Source organism: Peromyscus maniculatus, chromosome 8, assembly GCF_049852395.1.
Source record: "Peromyscus maniculatus bairdii isolate BWxNUB_F1_BW_parent chromosome 8, HU_Pman_BW_mat_3.1, whole genome shotgun sequence".
Lineage (NCBI taxonomy): Eukaryota > Metazoa > Chordata > Mammalia > Rodentia > Cricetidae > Peromyscus > Peromyscus maniculatus.
This window is the reverse complement of record NC_134859.1, coordinates 43,230,456-43,247,124: the sequence shown is the minus strand read 5'-3', so window position 1 is coordinate 43,247,124 and position 16,669 is coordinate 43,230,456. Positions and strand designations below refer to the sequence as shown.

Genomic DNA, 16,669 nt, shown 5'->3' with positions numbered 1-16,669 from the left:
CCAGCCCAAGTTCATCTTCCTCAACCCACATCACTGCATGCCCACCACCTGCCTGGGCCCTGGCTCAGTGGGAAATGAAACAGGAGTAACCACAGCTCTGTACGCTCGGCTATTAATTACTTAAGCTGCCCAAGCCCTGTGCCACCACCAGTGAGATGGTAACCCAGTGTCCCTAGTGCGGGGCTGTGTGTGTCAGGACCCTTGGTATCATCCTCTAGCTCTCAGGGGACATAGCCATGCCCGGGTGGTTCAGGGCTGTGCCTGTGACGCCCCTGGAGTGACTCTAGTCACCAAGGGACCGTGCATTCATGCACAAAGCCACTTTTGTGGTTCCTACAGAAATATGCAGAAGAGACATTGTCAGCCAAGGACCCCACGCAGCCACCCCCACCTCCACTTCAGCACTACCTGGAGCAGCCAGTGGAGCGGGTGCAGAAATACCAGGCCCTGCTGAAGGTGACATGCTCCAGCCTCCTCTGTGCAGGCTGCATCGGTGGGGGGCGAGGGGATTCCTGGGTTCAGAGCCTCCTGGATCCGTGACTCTTGGCCCTCACCCCAGGAGTTAATCCGAAACAAGGCCCGCAACCGGCAGAACTGCGCGCTGCTGGAGCAGGCCTATGCTGTGGTATCTGCCCTGCCTCAGCGTGCCGAGAATAAGCTGCATGTGTCACTCATGGAGAACTACCCAGGAACCCTGGAGGCCCTGGGAGAACCTATCCGCCAGGTGGGGCTGTGGATACTGAGGGTGGGGTACGGTAGGAGGCTTTTGGAGGTGGGAGCTCCATGTGGATGACCGCGTGACTTTGGTGGGGGGCTGGATATGTGGCTGAGTGGGGGCCCGCATCCATGGGGGAGGCTTGGTTAACCAGAGCCCATTCACACCTCCAGGGCCACTTCATAGTGTGGGAGGGGGCACCAGGGGCCCGGATGCCTTGGAAGGGCCACAACCGGCATGTCTTCCTCTTCCGAAACCATCTGGTGATCTGCAAGCCCCGGAGAGACTCTCGGACGGACACCTTCAGCTATGTGTTCCGGAACATGATGAAGGTCTGTGTGTGCAGGGGCTGCTAAGGGCTCTGTAGGGCGAATCACAAGCGAATGTGTCGTCGGTGGAGGTCCGTTTGCCTCTCAGGCTTCAGAGTGGAAGCTGGTGGCCAGTCCCTCGGCCACTGTTCTGGGATAACCTAAGTGTATCCCTCCTGGGTCCCACATCATCTGAGGGTGGTCACATCCTCCTTACCGATATCCTCTCCCCACAGCTGAGTAGCATCGACCTGAATGACCAGGTCGAGGGGGATGACCGCGCCTTTGAGGTGTGGCATGAACGGGAGGACTCTGTGCGCAAGTACCTGCTCCAGGCACGGACAGTCATCATCAAGAACTCATGGGTGAAGGAGATCTGTGGCATCCAGCAGCGCCTGGCCCAGCCTGTGTGGCGTGAGTGTCCTTTGGTGGGCCATCGTGGTCAGGATAGGATGGGGACATGACCCTTCTTTACCCTGGTTGTCCAGCTGGGCTGCACCCAGGCTGTGGAGACCCTGAGTCTCAGGTAGTTGGGTGGCACTGCCTTGGCCCTTGCCTTCTGGGCATGAGGGAGTGCTTTTGGGAGCAGAGGGATCCATTCTGTCCTGTCAGCTCTGGGTGGGGTATAAGAACCACAACCTCACAGGGAAATCCAGATGGAGTATCAGGTTACCCCTGACCAGGGAGAGGGCACTTGGGGACACAGCAGGAAGCTCCCACACAGAGATCCCAAGCTCAGGACATCCATCTGGATTCTGCAAGATGTAGGGGAATCTTGCACCCTGAATCAGCCTTCCTCATCCAGAACAAAAACATACCATCCAATGTTTTTAAAAATTAATTAATTAGCCAATGTTTTTAAAATTTTAATTAATTAATTAATTAATTAATTAATTAATTAATTAATTAATTAAAGGTGGCATACACCTTTAATCCCAGCACTTGGGAGGCAGAGGCAGATGGATCTCTGTGAGTTCCAGGACAGCCAGGACTGTTACACAGAGAGACCCTGTCTCAAAAAAAATATTAACCTTTGGTGGTAATGTGTTCACACATGTATGTACACATGTGTGTGTTGGTATGTGGGCCGGTGTATATATTCTGGATCCGGAGCAGGATACCAGGTGTTCTGTTCAGCCACTCTGCCTTATTTCTTTGAGTCAGGGTTTCTCACTGAATCTGGAGCTTACTTTTTTGGAGGAAGCTGGCTGGCCAGTGAGCTCCAGGGATCTGCTTGTCTCTTCCTCCACAATGCTGGGGATACAGTCACATGAGGCTGTGACCTCATGTGGATGATGGGGATTCAAACTCAGGTCCCCATGCTTGCACAGCAAACGCTCTTACCCACTGAGGAATCTCCCAAACTCTTCATTTTTTTTTTTACCACGGTCCCACCCCTTCCCACTGTGCATCCAATTTCCCTCACTCACCTTTGATCCTAAGTTGGGACCCCAGATGGTAGCAGCCATACTGCGAGACATGGAGGGCTAGCATTGGGGTGGGAAACCTGCCAGAGTGTATGCAATTAAGACCATAGGCCTGACCTGCTGTACACAAAACACGGAGACCTCCTTATGTATCCTCAGGTCCCCCTGATTTTGAAGAGGAATTGGCTGATTGCACTGCTGAGCTGGGCGAAACAGTCAAGCTGGCATGCCGAGTGACTGGCACACCTAAGCCTGTTGTCAGCTGGTACAAAGGTACCCAGGGACGAGGGTCTCCAGCCTTACTGTGGGGAGCTGGCTCTGCAATAGGGAAGAACTTCCTGAGAATGTAGAACCTGCCCAGCGGTACATGAGGCCTGAGAGGCAGGAGACAGGTGGTCCTGCTCAAGAGGGTGATGAGGTAGGGTAGGAGACAGGTGATGGATAAATAAACCTAAAGCCAGGCAGTGTTGTGGCTATCCAGAAGACATTGGCTTGGGGCAATGACAAAAAGCAGGACAGGCCTCTGAGATGACGGGTCTAAAAGCTTCTGCATGAGTGAGAGACAGACACGAGGGTCTGGGTAAGCAGTAGCCATGACACTGAGGAGCAGTTCCGGTCAACAAGTCACATGTCACAACAAGCTCAAAGTCACACGGGGAAGCAGAGCTATGCGGATGGAGGGGGCTTGAGACAGCGCTGGGGTAGAGGGTCACGCTGCACCCCCTCACTCAGCTGTGATGGGAGGAGCTGCGAAGGTCAGAGTCTCCGACCAGCCCCACCACTGACACCACCTGCACGTTCGGGTTCCCCAGAACCTTGACTCCTGACATCAACTGTGGCTCGAAAGGTCCTCAAGAGCACCTGGTTTTCTGATGCCAATTCAGAGGTCTCCAAGAGCACCCACAATTCTGATGCCAAGTTTGGGGATCCCCAGAGCCCTTTCACTTAACACCAGCTGCAGGCTCAAAGTCCCAGGAGCCTCTTCCATAATCCTTCACTCCGTGGACTCCCTGGAATTCAGCAGAGCTGTTCCGTTCAGGGCTGTGTTTTACCGCAGCGGAAGGGGCCAGCCTGAAGTCAGCTGGGCAGGGTCTGTGAGTTGCCATGTGTAAGTTCCCATTTATCTCTCCCAGTGGAGCCATGCGGCCAGCTCCCTCGTCCCCCAGCATCAGTGCGTGATACAGAGAGGGACAGAGCACTGTTAGCCAGGAAGCTCACCCGAGCCTTCCAGTTCAGGTCATGAACTGGGTCTGTGTCAGTGGTCATGCTTGACTTCTCACATGGCCAACCTCAGTCTGAAGTCACATCGATACTGCCAGAGCCCAGAGTGCCCACCACAGACACTGTTAACATCAGGTATCTGTGAGGCCTAGAGCTTGTACTATGGACTCACTGGCATTAGTGATCCTATGGGTCCTCTGACTTCCAGAGTCTGGAGAGATGAGGAACAGTGAGCCGCGTGCGCACGAGAGAGAGAGAGAGAGAGAGAGAGAGAGAGAGAGAGAGAGAGAGAGAGAGAGAGAGAGAGAGAGAGACAGAGACAGAGAGAGAGAGAGACAGAGAGAGGACCCTCAGCAAGGATAAGGGCAGATGACCAGCTTGACAGTGACCATCACCTACAACCAGACTGAAATGTGCCTTTATGCCCACCCACCTACCTGTGGACCACCCCATCACAGATCATACACACACTGCACATACTTGTATGTACATGGCATACATATATAACTTGAACATTACACCAGTGCATACAGAAACATGCCACATGCATGAATATAATGCAAAAGTACACGCTAGACACTCTTATATGCATGGATATACACTAGCACATGGACACATAGACACAGATAATACATATATTCATATGTTTACTACACAGGTGTATACACAGACAGTACACATGTACACAAACACACTACAGACACAGGCGTGGAGACTCACTAATGCATATGCACAGATACATGCTCCATGCATTTACACATGCACACATACATAAACACTGCAAATATATATGTACACAGACATACACAGATGCATGCACACATACACGTAAGCCCCAAGGTCTAGTGTAGTGGGTAGCTGTTCCAGCTTTGACCTGGAAGTAGTACCTACCCCCAGTGAGGCTTCTGGTAACTATCATGCCTACCTATGACCAGCTCCTGAGGTGGGGCCCAGATGGGAGCCCTTAAGACCCTAGATCTGGATGTACCAGCTCTATTGGTTCCTGGTGATCCTGGATGCTGGATGGTAGACCAAGTGGAGTTCTCCAGAGACTCCTGGCTGGCTCAACAGCTGGGCAGTGGTGGTGATGCATGCCTTTAATCTCAGCATTCAGGAGGTAGAGGCAGGCGGATCTCTGTGAGTTTGAGACCAGCCTGGTCTACAGAGTGAGTTCCAGGAAAGTTTCCAAAACTACACAGAGAAACCCTGTCTCGAAAAACCAAAATAAATAAATAGTTAAATAGATACATACATACATACATACATACATACATACATACATACATACATACATAAGTAAAAGGGAGAAGGTTCCACGTGATTCCTCCTCTTCTCCTATCTAGGACAAAGACATTTTTCTTCCTGTGATACAGCAGACAGTAGCATCCTGAATCATGCCTCGTTCTTATTGGGCTGTGAGAATAGAGGGACACATGGCCGGCTCCTGGTGGTGACTTGAGAGAGCTGCCCTGGGTGTCATCTCTTGGTTCTAGAGAAGACCACTTGTGACCACTGGTCCTGGGGCTGGAGGGTCCCTTCACAGCCGCCTCCCTCTAGCTGCACAGAGCCTGCCCCTTTACCCAGCCATCCATCCCTCCTTACATCCAGAGGTCAAGTTAGGGGGATAAACACCTTTTCATCAAAACAAGCCAGAGGTCAGCTTGAGCCCTTGGCACTCCATCTCTCTTGGCTGGGTTGTTAGGAGGAAAGTGAAGCCTGTGGCCAGGCCCTGCCTAGTCCTCCAGTAAGGAGCCTGGAGGAGAAGAGACAGTCTTTTGGGGGGAGGGGGAAGCCACTTTCAGTGACCCAAAAAACCTTCGTGAGGTGCATGGACCAGAGGACACACGGGACAGTCAGGTCCTGGAGTGGCTTTGTGAGTGGTCATCAGATGGTAGGAGGCCCACGTGGCGCCACGTGGCTCATGTTGGCCACATTCATTGACCAGAAGCAGTGTGGCTGGTTTCATGGGACCATCTGCCAGGGTGAGGGTGTGGGTACCCCAGGTGATGTGGCCATGCTCTCTGTAGGCGTGAGAGCATCTCTCAATAGCCTTCTGTCTAGCATGTAGCATAGCTTTGTGTCTGTCAAGCTGGGGGTGGGTCAAAGTGGTGTTGTGTTGTCGTGGCCCCATACAAGAGTCCTGGAGTTTTGGGTGAGGTGTCCTCAGTTTGTCGGGTGTTTATCTTCAGTTGATCTATGCTTTGTGGCCCCCAAGAGGGACTCCTTTAACCTGCCACTCTAGCTGTTTACATGGTAAAACAAATGGCTGGTTTACTAAGAATACAATGGGCTTCACCAGAGAGTTGCATGGGGCGCACTCTAAGAGTGGCCTTGAACTCTGCCCACGACTGCCCAGCGCAGAGCTCTGTGTGCTGCTGCCTTTCTGCTTACCTGGACAACGAATGATTCATGGATCCAGACTCTCAGGGAACCAAAGCAGATTGGCATTGGGAGTAGAATGGGGAGGATAGAGTACCGCATTCTGGGAGGGTAGCCACTTGTTCATGTGAATTTGGGAAATCGGTTCCTTCGATTCCGTGAGTGAGGCTGGATGGGCACTGCTTGTCTTGCTTGTCACGGCGTCCAAACTGTCTCATCATAGAATGGACACATAGGACATCACCGAATTGAGTGTCTGGTTTCCATCAGAGCCCCCACAACATGCAAAGAGTTGATTTTTTTGAAAGGGATGTCTCTAGTGGCCATGTTGGAAAGAGGTCAGGTTCAAACCCCAAGCTGAGCCTCCTACGCCAGAGACTTCAGTTGGCAAAATGATGAGTCTCAGAAACTTCAAGTTTGCCCAAGACCAGCCAGAAGCCTGCTGACGTTAGAGCTTCAGTTTTCCGTTGCTGTAACAAAGTGCCAGAGTCTGTATTCTTTATAAACTAAGGAGATTTCTTTTGCTATCAGGGTTTGGAGGCTGAAAATCCTAAAAGCATAGTGTCACCTGGTGACGCTCCTGTTGGCTGGCTGCCATACAGTGTGGCAGCGAGCATCATGGTGGCGATATGTGTTAGTTGGAGGGAGCAATCACGGTGGACAGGAAGGAAGAGGTGCTCTGGCTGGGCTTGTTCTCTGAATAACTCTTGAAAAATTGAGTTACACTTAGAGACCGGCATCAACCTTTTCTCAAGGCACTAACCTCAGCGGCTTGACCCACTTCACCTAGAGCCCTCCCCTAAAGAGGCTCTAACTCCTCAACATCAACTGTGGAGACGAAGCTTCCACCACAGAACTCCAGGAAAACCCACACTGAAACCATAGCAGTGCTCAAGGGAATCCCGCCCATGGGAGAGTTCAGAAGGTCCGCCGCATGCTGCAGTGCTCTGGGAAGCCCTCAGGCCAACGCTAAACTGACTGGCTGAGACCAATGACAAGACACAGGTGGGACACTCACTGTCCCCAGGGTCCAAGAGTCCTCCGAGGTAGTCTCCCATGGAGGACTTGAAAGACAAAGATTGGTTATTGTGGATGCCGACGTAATTCTGAGACACTCCACACTGGGAACAGAACCCTGAATCTTAGGTTTCTCAGCCAGCCCTGCTGGTGGAGCGCAACACTCAAACCTGGGCACCCGAGATGGATGCTTCTGACTTACAAGCCAGGAGAGCACCGAGTGAGCAGAAATGGGCTGTCAAAGGACCTTGAAGGTCAGAGTGCTGAGTCCAGACTTAGAGGTGCCATGGCTGTATGTGACAGACCTTGCCTTGTGAACTCAAAAGGATTTTGGCTGTTATTGTCCAAGACAAAAGAGGAGTCATATCTGGTGTCCCCAAGATGGCCCATCAGGAGCTGCTGCTAGTCTCACTGAGGATGTCCACACCAGCTGGGGCTACATGAGCAGTGCCTTATCTGACTGAACCAATTCGTCTCCTGTAGTTAGCTCCTTGCCACTATCCAAGGTCACCGAATATGACTTGACCTCCAATGATCCTTGAACTCTTTTCCCTCCTGGATTCTGTGCGGCTTGTCAGCCAATCTGGGAACAGACAAGGAGTCTGGGCTGGGCTGGGCAGCAGTTACTTCCTCTGCTGCCAAATTTCTACATGGAGTCCATCCCCTCTGGGGACAGCATGCCCACAGTGGAGAGCCACAAACATACTGAGCACCCAGGGGTAGAAGACAAGGCTGTGGTACCCAAAGGGTGCCTCCCAGTGTCTGATTGGGTGGAAAAGAGATGTGACATCTGTGTCTGGCAGAGCTGAGAAGCTGACATTCTTTCTCAAGGTCCCCACATGCTATATACAATGGATTCCAGTCCCTCTGGGTCCATGGAGACACAGTCAGAATCATTGTGATAATGTGGATGTGTTTAGTTTTACTTGTTTTGAAATATTAAGGGCTGTGGATTCTCTATGGCAAAGTACCTGGGCCTCCCCATTGCTCTCTCATGAAAGAAACAGGCTTGCCTGAGATGTTTAGGTGGATGTTTATATGATGACTTAGCCATATATATATATATATATATATATATATATATATATATATATATATATATATATATATATAGAGAGAGAGAGAGAGAGAGAGAGAGAGAGTAACAGCCCTGGCTGTCCTAGAACTTGCTTTGTAGACCAGGCTGGCCTCAAACTCAGCCTCTGCCTCTGCCTCCCAAATGTTGGGATAAAGATGGGTACCACGATGCCCAGCCTAGCCTTCGAATCTTTTACCACGAGCCATGCATTGCTTTCACTACTGTTTCAGAATTTATTTCCAACCTTCAAATGTGTTTTACAAAGGCGATGATCGAAAAGATAGGTGTCTGGCGTGTTCATCCGCTGCAGATGGCTCCAGAGTGCCTCCCTTTAGCATGAGTGGGGACAAATTGCAGGAGACGCGGTTTCCCCAAACGGAGAGGGGAGGTTCTGGCTACTCATGTCTGAGGAAACTGGAACTTTATCTTTGAGAGGAAAGGCACAAGGGTGTGGCCTGGGAGGGGGGACCCTCTGGACAGGCCTGGTACCGAGGTCGGAGCTGTCTGCTTGGGGTGGTCTCCACTTGCTCAGGGCAAACCCTGGGTGCTTGTCTTGCTACTGGGGCTGGCTGGCTGGCTGCGGACAGGGTCAGAGGTGGAGAGAGGAAGGGCGGTTCCGGAATGGCTCATGCAGGTTCTAGGTCTGCAGGGTGGAGGCGATTGAGGGAAGGGGAGTTCACATCAAGTATGTTGGGCATTGTCGCCATGCAAGATGCTCGGAAGAGGTGCAGCCATTGAGGAGATGGAGTGACCAAAAGCCAGCTGTCCTTACTGAGCGCCTTCTCCAGTTCAGACCCTTTCGTCCCACCCTCTGTTCCTAGAGTGTTGAAGTTGGACAGAGACAGATATCTGTGTCAGGGCCCTTGTGGAAAGACACTCAGAAAAAGAGACAGAGAGACAGACCAAGAGAGGGGTGGATAGAGAGAGACAGACAGACAGAGACAGAGAGAGAGACACACAGAGAGAACAGATTGCATCCAGCCTCTTATTCCCAGGCCTCAGCCTTTGGGACCTTATTCCATGAAAGCCTGCCTCTGCTTTCCAGATGGGAAGCCGGTGGAGGTGGACCCACACCACATCCTCATCGAAGACCCTGATGGCTCCTGTACCCTCATCTTGGACAACCTGACCGGTGTCGACTCTGGCCAGTACATGTGTTTTGCGGCCAGTGCTGCTGGCAATGCCAGCACCTTGGGGAAGATTCTAGTACAAGGTGAGCAGAGTGGGTTGTCCGGTGTGCTGGACACCCCACCAGTCCACTGTCAATAGTGTGGACTCCGTCCAGAGTACAGGCTGGGGTAGGGCAGGCATGTGGGTTGGGCCTGCGGGTGGAGCAGGCCCGGGGACTTGGGGCCTCCAGAAACTCCCAGAGGAAGGCCACTGCTGGAAGTGGGGACACCAGCGTCCCCACCCCAGCATTCCCTCAGCTCCATCCCAGATATGTCTCTGTCTTTCTTGCCCTTGCCTGCCTCTGCCCACAGTGCCCCCACGGTTTGTGAACAAGGTCCGGGCCACCCCCTTTGTGGAGGGGGAGGATGCACAGATCACCTGCACTGTGGAAGGTGCCCCGTACCCTCAGATCAGGTGAGGCCTGGGCTGAAGGGGTAAGGGATGCAGCTCCTGCCATTGGAGGGAGGGCTAGACAGCCTGACCTTCTAAGCCAGGGAGATTGTACATGGCCACTGATCGCTGGAAAGTGGGTATCATGGGGTTGTGACTCCTGCTGGACGTAGGACCCTCTGTGGCTGGGAAGACATGGCTGGACCGTGGCTTCCAGGAAGGGAACCTCCTAGGGACACTGGACCTGGGGTAGCCTAGGAGGGGTTTTAAGCACCAGCAGCTCTGTCTGGAGGGGCCCTGGGGACCTTGAGGGTACCATGAAGATGGTTCTGGCTGGGCACTGGCTCACAGGACCTCCTGAATGGTTTCAGGTGGTACAAGGATGGTGCCCTGCTAACCCTGGGCAACAAGTACCGGATGCTGAATGAGCCCCGCAGTGGTGTGCTGGTGCTGGTGATCCAGGCAGCCAGCAAGGAGGACTTGGGGCACTATGAGTGTGAGGTGAGGCATGTGTATGAGGGGCAGTAGCCATCCTCTGTGGTCCGATTAAACCCAGGTTCCGCTGTGTGCGTGTTGATGCTCTAGGCCGACCAGAGGACATCAGATTGCTGTCAGCCACCATCCTCATCTACCTGTAGCCTGTCCTTTCATGTTAGGCTGGGCCCTGTTATCTTGTCCCCTTTCCATTGTCCCCACCATTTCAAGATGATGCTTAGTCTGTTGGAGAGGACGTGGTGCTGACCTCAGCTGTCACTCACGAATGTAAAGATGTAGTGCCATTTACCCGGGGAGTCTGGCCTTGCCCTTGCAAAGCTCAGCCTCCATCCCTGTGCTCTCTGTCCTCAGATCTGAGGTGGAGACCAGTCTGGGTCCTCTGGCCTGTGTCCAGCTCTTACTAAAGCTCTTGTCTGGAAGCCAGACTCCTCTGTGTGGCTTCAACTGTGACCCTAGGGCCTCTTGCCTCCCATAAGACTTCCTGGAAGCAAGGGTACTCAAGTTAACTCTGGATTTGAGAGGACAGGGGCCAGGGGCCATGCGATGACTCATTAAAGTTAACTCCAGTTTCTTCAGGTTCCTACTGTTCTAGTTCAAGTGCTCATCCCCTGCCCCCCACCTCCAGCTGAGCAGCCACCCCCTGGCCAGAGGAGAAAGAGAGCAGTCTCCACATAAGGAGTCTCTAGGGAGCCCACAATTGGGCTAGGAGCTCTTCCCCACCCCCCACCCCGTACAAAACACACTAAGGGGTGTGGCCCACACCCCTAGACCATCAGAGCGGTTCTAGCGAGAGGGTCCAGGTCCCTTGAGGAGCCTGGGTTCTCAGTGGGCCTCTGTTGTCCTTTTGGCAGTTGGTGAACCGGTTGGGCTCCACACGTGGCGGTGGAGAACTGTACATGCAGAGTCCCGCCCTGCGTGCCCGGGACCAGCACCACCGGGAACAGCTGGTGGCCGCTGTGGAAGGTAGGTTCTGTCTGCCTGTGCTGCCCATCTTAGCGACTCACGCATTTCAAGCCCCAGGTGGGAACCTCCACTGGCCTGGAAAGAGCCTGGTGGACCGGAAACTGTCAGCCCTGCCAACCAGGAGGTGCCTCTAGGAGGAGGGGGCTAGCATCTCAGGGGGGAAAATGATGGAGGCTGAAAGCTGGGGAGGTCAGAGGAGGTAGCTGCAGGGTCATGGGTGCCCCTGTGAGGGCTGGAAGGCCGTAAGCCCCAAGTGAGAGCTGGAAGTTGCCCTGGATAATGGGGATCCCACAGTCCTCCTCAACCACTGTCTCTGCAGAAAAGACAGAGCTGGGCCTGCGTCAGCTTGACTGGCAGTGGTCGTGGAGGCTCTGGGCAGGTGGCAGCAGGAGTGGGTGAGGGGTCCTCACTGAGTGCAGAAGACACACTGCTGGGAGCAGGGGCAGGTGTGGGACATCCCGCGGGGATGGGCTGCCCGTGAGAAGCACAACGCTGCAGTTCAGTGTCCTTGTCTTGGCTCAGGGTCACTCTTGATGTACTAGCGGAGAGGGTGGGAGTGAGCTATAAAGTCAGCCTCACTAGGGACTGGAGAGATAACTAAGTGGTTAAGAGCATTGGCTGCCCTTGCAGAGGACCTGAGTTCAGGTCCCAGTACATGGCCATGTACTGTAAATCTAGTTCCAGGGGGTATCTGACACAATCTTGTCTCTGTGAGTGTCAGCGCTCACATGTATAGTGTGTACATACTAATTATTATTAAGAACTAGATAAATAAGCCTGACTAGGGACGGTCAGGTGAGGTTGGTTACTCATCCTGGAAGATGTAAACAGGCCTCTGTTTGCTTCAGATCATCTATAATAGACCAAAGAGATAATTCTACATGAGTCTTAGCAAACTGAAGAGTTTGTCAGGATTACTTACTAGTCTGGGTGAGGGGTTACTTACAGAAACACGGATAACTCAAAGGCAGCGATGTCACTGAAAAGTCCAACCCAGCATGGGTGACTGATCCTGAAAGCTACATCTCCGGAGCACATCGCCCATGTGACATACTTTGCAAGCAGCTCTATGGGTTGGCTTTAGTAACAGCCTCTGTTTATATGACCCTGAGGAGGGGCCTTCCTTCCTTCCTTCCTTCCTTCCTTCCTTCCTTCCTTCCTTCCTTCCTTCCTTCCTTCCTTCCTTCCTTCCTTCCTTCCTTCCTCTGTCTTCATGACTTTCCCTCATTGAAGGCATGCTGCAGACTGGAAGATGTAGCCACATAGTATTCCACTCCTTCTCCAGGCTCTCACATTCTTCCTGACTCCCCCACCCCCTTTTTTTGGAGTTCCCTGAGCCTTGGAGGGATGGTGGAGATGTCTGATTATTTTCTTCCATCCATGGCTGAGTGTGGCAGAGAAACCGTCATTTACTTCCAGGAGCGAATGGATTATGAGTCTCTGTAGCACACCCCTCCCTGGAAAAAGTGAAGTTTTCCTCTATGACTGACCAGCTTGACTGACCAAAGCGGACAGCTGCAGTTATGGATGGGTGTAAACACAAATGTTTAGAAGGCAGTCTGATAGGCACATCGCGTCCAGTGAACAAGACAACAGTAGTTACCTCCACACTGGAACCACAGGCTTTGCCCTTCCTTACTGTACCATATGCGGCTTCCCTCTCATGGGGCAGACGTTAAATCTAATAGGAAAGCAGATGGTGGTCCCGCAACAGTTGTGCCCATGTTGTACTAGCAAGCACACCTTGCTTGGCATGTTAGTAGTGTCGTACACGTGGCCACTCATAGCTGATGATGACTGTTTGTCACACTTTACCAGTGGTCCAGGCAGCGCCTTCTGGCACTAGCCAGCAAAGAGGGAATTTCCATTTCAGCTCCAACCTTATTTCCCATGTCCTGTGTTCAGAGTGTGTGACAGCTTTAGAGCAGGATCGTACCATTTAGCCCTGGTATACAGCAGTGACAACGGCCTTTATGGTTTGTAAGGCCTTGGGGGCTTCCATAGCCCACAGATGTAGAGAAGCAGCCCACCGCTGGCTCTGGAATCTTTAGTCAACAGACGTATGCTTCTACAGGTGTCTTCCCAGACATGTAGGTGCTTTCTTTTGAACTCCTTCGCTGTTCTTCCAGATGCTTTAACAAATCTGTAAGACTCGCCTCAGGGGTCAGCATTAAATGATGAGACTTTTTTTTTAAACAGAGGGTGGGTGGGTTCTCTGAAGGCCAACCATCATCCATTCTAAGTATCAAGTGGCCTTGGTCAGCTAGGGGTGTACTCAAAGAGAAACATTATAGAGGGCCAGTGTCGTAGTAAAAGATCACATCACTTCTATCTGTTGCTTCGTCAAAGAGCAGTCGCAGGCACAGATGGGAGGTACCGCCTCATCTAGCCTTCCCGAATTCACAGTCACTTTTCATGAACCACCTGACCGCCTCACCCTGAGGTGCCGTTGCTGCGGCAGGACTCCTGTGCATCACCCCGCTTTCATGGCCTCCGCAGCATGGAGCCCAGGTTGCGTATGTCAGCACCCATTGCAGGATCCACGCAACCGCTTCACCCCAGATGTCTTTAGTTCTTCTGGTCCTTACGCAGTCACCACTAGTGTGCGACTATCACTAGTGAGATGAAATGTCCCTATTTGTCCCAGGGATGGCACCGATGACAGATTAAAACGCAGTTCTCCCCAAGTCGAGATTAGTGATCCCGTGAGATTGTTGGGGTTACATATCATGGGGGGCCCGCTTCGGCAAGAGCAAGGACTCAAAAAGTTGTATCCTTAGAACTTGCAGCACAGTCTGGGGCAGCTCTGCCGGTCAGTCTCCACTTCCCAGAGCTTGTTACAGCTTACGTAACTAACTTGGGAAGCGGTTGTTACAGCTTAGGTAACTAACTTGGGAAGCGGTTGTTACAGCTTAGGTAACCCGGGAAGCTGGCAGCGCCTTGTACATTTTGTTGACTTCTTGAGTCTTGATGAACCTCTCTCCGAGAGGGAGTGTTTCAGATCGGAGGAAGTGGTTATGACAAGACACTTGCGTGGACAGTCAGGATGGGGAGGAGCCAGCTAGTGCTGTCCTGTCTGGAAGGGGCTCCAAGACACCTGAGAGCCCCACGTCCCTGGGGATAGGCGAACAGAGACAGGACCAACACCAAGTGAGCCACAGTTCCCATAGTAGAAGGGGTGGCATACATATCTTTTGCATACTGAAAGTTGGCACATGCGGTCCCTTGGCTACTGGAACCAGTTCCTGCCATCTAGTGGTCCAGTTTCCTAGACCTTCTCAGAACCGAGCTGGTCAGAGCCCAGCAGCTCAGCCTTGGGACCTCTGATGTCCTTCACTGTCCGTTCAGAGACATCCCCCCCCCCTGCTTCTTTGATGAGTTCTTGTCCCTCATAGGGTCAGAGACCCTGCACAAGCCCTTTGCTGTGACTTCTCAGACCTGTTCTCTGTCTGACCACAACCTGGTCGCTGAAACACCGTGCACACTTGCGTCTGCCGCCACCAGCACACGCTCTTCCGGTGCGCAGCCTGTCCTGTGCACAAGAGCATCCTGAATAGTCATTTACGTGGTTCTCGTGATGAGTCTTTTTCTGGGAGCGAGGAGGGATGGCAGTCTGGAAGGAGCAGGCCTTGAGGACTCTCCAGGATTGGATGTGTATCGACGCCTTGGGGAGGCAAGAAGGCTGGTCCTGGAAGACCCTGGAGCCAGAGTCCTGCCAACCTGCTTCCTAACTCCCACCCTGCTTCCTGTTAACCCTGCGGCTCTGCAGCCAGAGTGGTCTGACAGAACTCTGCGGGGGTGGCTGCACTCTTGCTTTGTCCTGCCTCAGGCTGGGAGCCCTGCTTTGCACAATGGCAGCCTGCCTGTGGCCGCCAGTCACACGCAGGCCTGACGCTGTTACAGTTGAGCACTGTGAGCAAAGGGACCCGAACGCAGCGTCTCAGGGGTGTTGTGCCCACGGCCCTTGAGAGCAGAAAACGGGATCCATTAGGGAAGGTGAAGGTGGTGGAGCAGGTGGGAAACACGCTGGTCATCTGTGTACACCAAGCTTTGGGGCTGGAACTTAGATTCTCACTGTGGAGTCCCTTTCCATTAGGGGAAACCTACACACACACACACACACACAAACACACACACACACACAAACACACACACACACACACACACACACACACACACACTTAGAAACACATACATGCCTACACACATGTGCATGTACATATGTGTAGCACGTGTGTATCCATGCACATAATGTACACATATACATGCACACACATGAATGCATGTGTGTACAAACATATATATGCATATGTAAGCATATATGTGCCTGTGTGCAAGACATATGTATGTATGTGCCTATACACAAGCACATAGTAAATGCATCTGCTCTACACACAGACTCTGATGGTACTTTAACTCATGTGCACCTCAGCTGAGGGAGGATAACATGCGCTGTTGCCTTCCTCTGTGTGGCCTTGCAGCAAACCAGGACTCATGAGATAGTGCCCCAGGCTACACCCCTGGGCAGTTTCCCCCACAAGGTTATAAAGGAGTCTACTGAGACATGAGGGTGCAGGCAGTCTACAGGCTGCCTACTGCCCGGCTGCCAAGCCTTTGGGGTGCATCTGAGAGTCCATCTAAGGGTACTATAGGGGAAGAGCCCTCTTGCTGCGTAGAGTCAGAGACAATCTGGTCCCAGATGAGTCCCAGCTTGTTTCTCAACCTAGAGCTCCATATACTAGTGGGAGCTGCTGGTCTAGGACAGAGACATGCTGGGTTTGTCTCTACTGAGAGAGGCAGGTCCCCTTCCCATCCCAAGGCACTGTCTAGGGCTGTTCCTAGGACATCTGTGGCCTCCCACCAACAGCTCAGATATACCATTTTTGGAACTCTAGGGTCCATCCTGTTTTAAGTCTTCATGATTTTTTTTTGTAAAAGAGGCATCGGCCATCTTATTTCAGTCTTAGTGCCTGATGACTCACTGTGCAGCTCCAGCCCCGTTCCCACCCCTGGCCCTGCCCGGGGCTCAGATTCTATGTCTGAGAAGTGGAGCCGTATGTGTGACAACTTCACAGGACTCTCATGACCGATGGGCTGAGTAAAGAGTGAGGTTTTTATGCAGGCAGACTCTTCACCCCAGCCCCAGCCAGTGCGGCACCCTAAGGACACTAGGTGCTTCATGTGAGATGTGAGGTTGACACCACCCATAGGGCAGGTACTGGCCCCTGTTTCGCAGATGAGGGACCCCACCCCCCACCTGCAAAGGCCTTCCCAGGAACACGCAGACAGGCAGGGCCAGACCACGCTCCTACACCAAGCAGGTTGCTATGCGAGCAACACCACCACTCAGATAGCTCCGCCCCCCGGCGCTGCTGGTCTGTAACGGTTGCTGTTCCGACTGTTTTCTTTGTAGTCACTGAGCAGGAGACAAAAGTCCCCAAGAAAACCGTCATCATGTAAGTGCAGGCGTGACTCTAATCTTCCTTGACTGCCGTGCCCATGCATG

General features: G+C 52.6%; 1 protein-coding gene across 2 annotated transcripts in view; it reads left to right on the top strand.

Moving 5' to 3' along the window:
* Obscn (obscurin, cytoskeletal calmodulin and titin-interacting RhoGEF) overlaps nt 1–16,669 on the top strand; it is a 147,680-nt gene that overhangs the window by 112,027 nt on the left and 18,984 nt on the right. For both annotated transcript variants that reach the window (XM_076542423.1, XM_076542422.1), the window contains exons 81-89: nt 340–456; nt 560–724; nt 889–1,047; nt 1,260–1,437; nt 2,610–2,723; nt 9,191–9,358; nt 9,627–9,729; nt 10,077–10,206; nt 11,052–11,163. In XM_076542423.1, the coding sequence (XP_076398538.1) occupies nt 340–456; nt 560–724; nt 889–1,047; nt 1,260–1,437; nt 2,610–2,723; nt 9,191–9,358; nt 9,627–9,729; nt 10,077–10,206; nt 11,052–11,163 (1,246 nt within the window). The remainder of the gene's footprint in view (nt 1–339; nt 457–559; nt 725–888; nt 1,048–1,259; nt 1,438–2,609; nt 2,724–9,190; nt 9,359–9,626; nt 9,730–10,076; nt 10,207–11,051; nt 11,164–16,669) is intronic.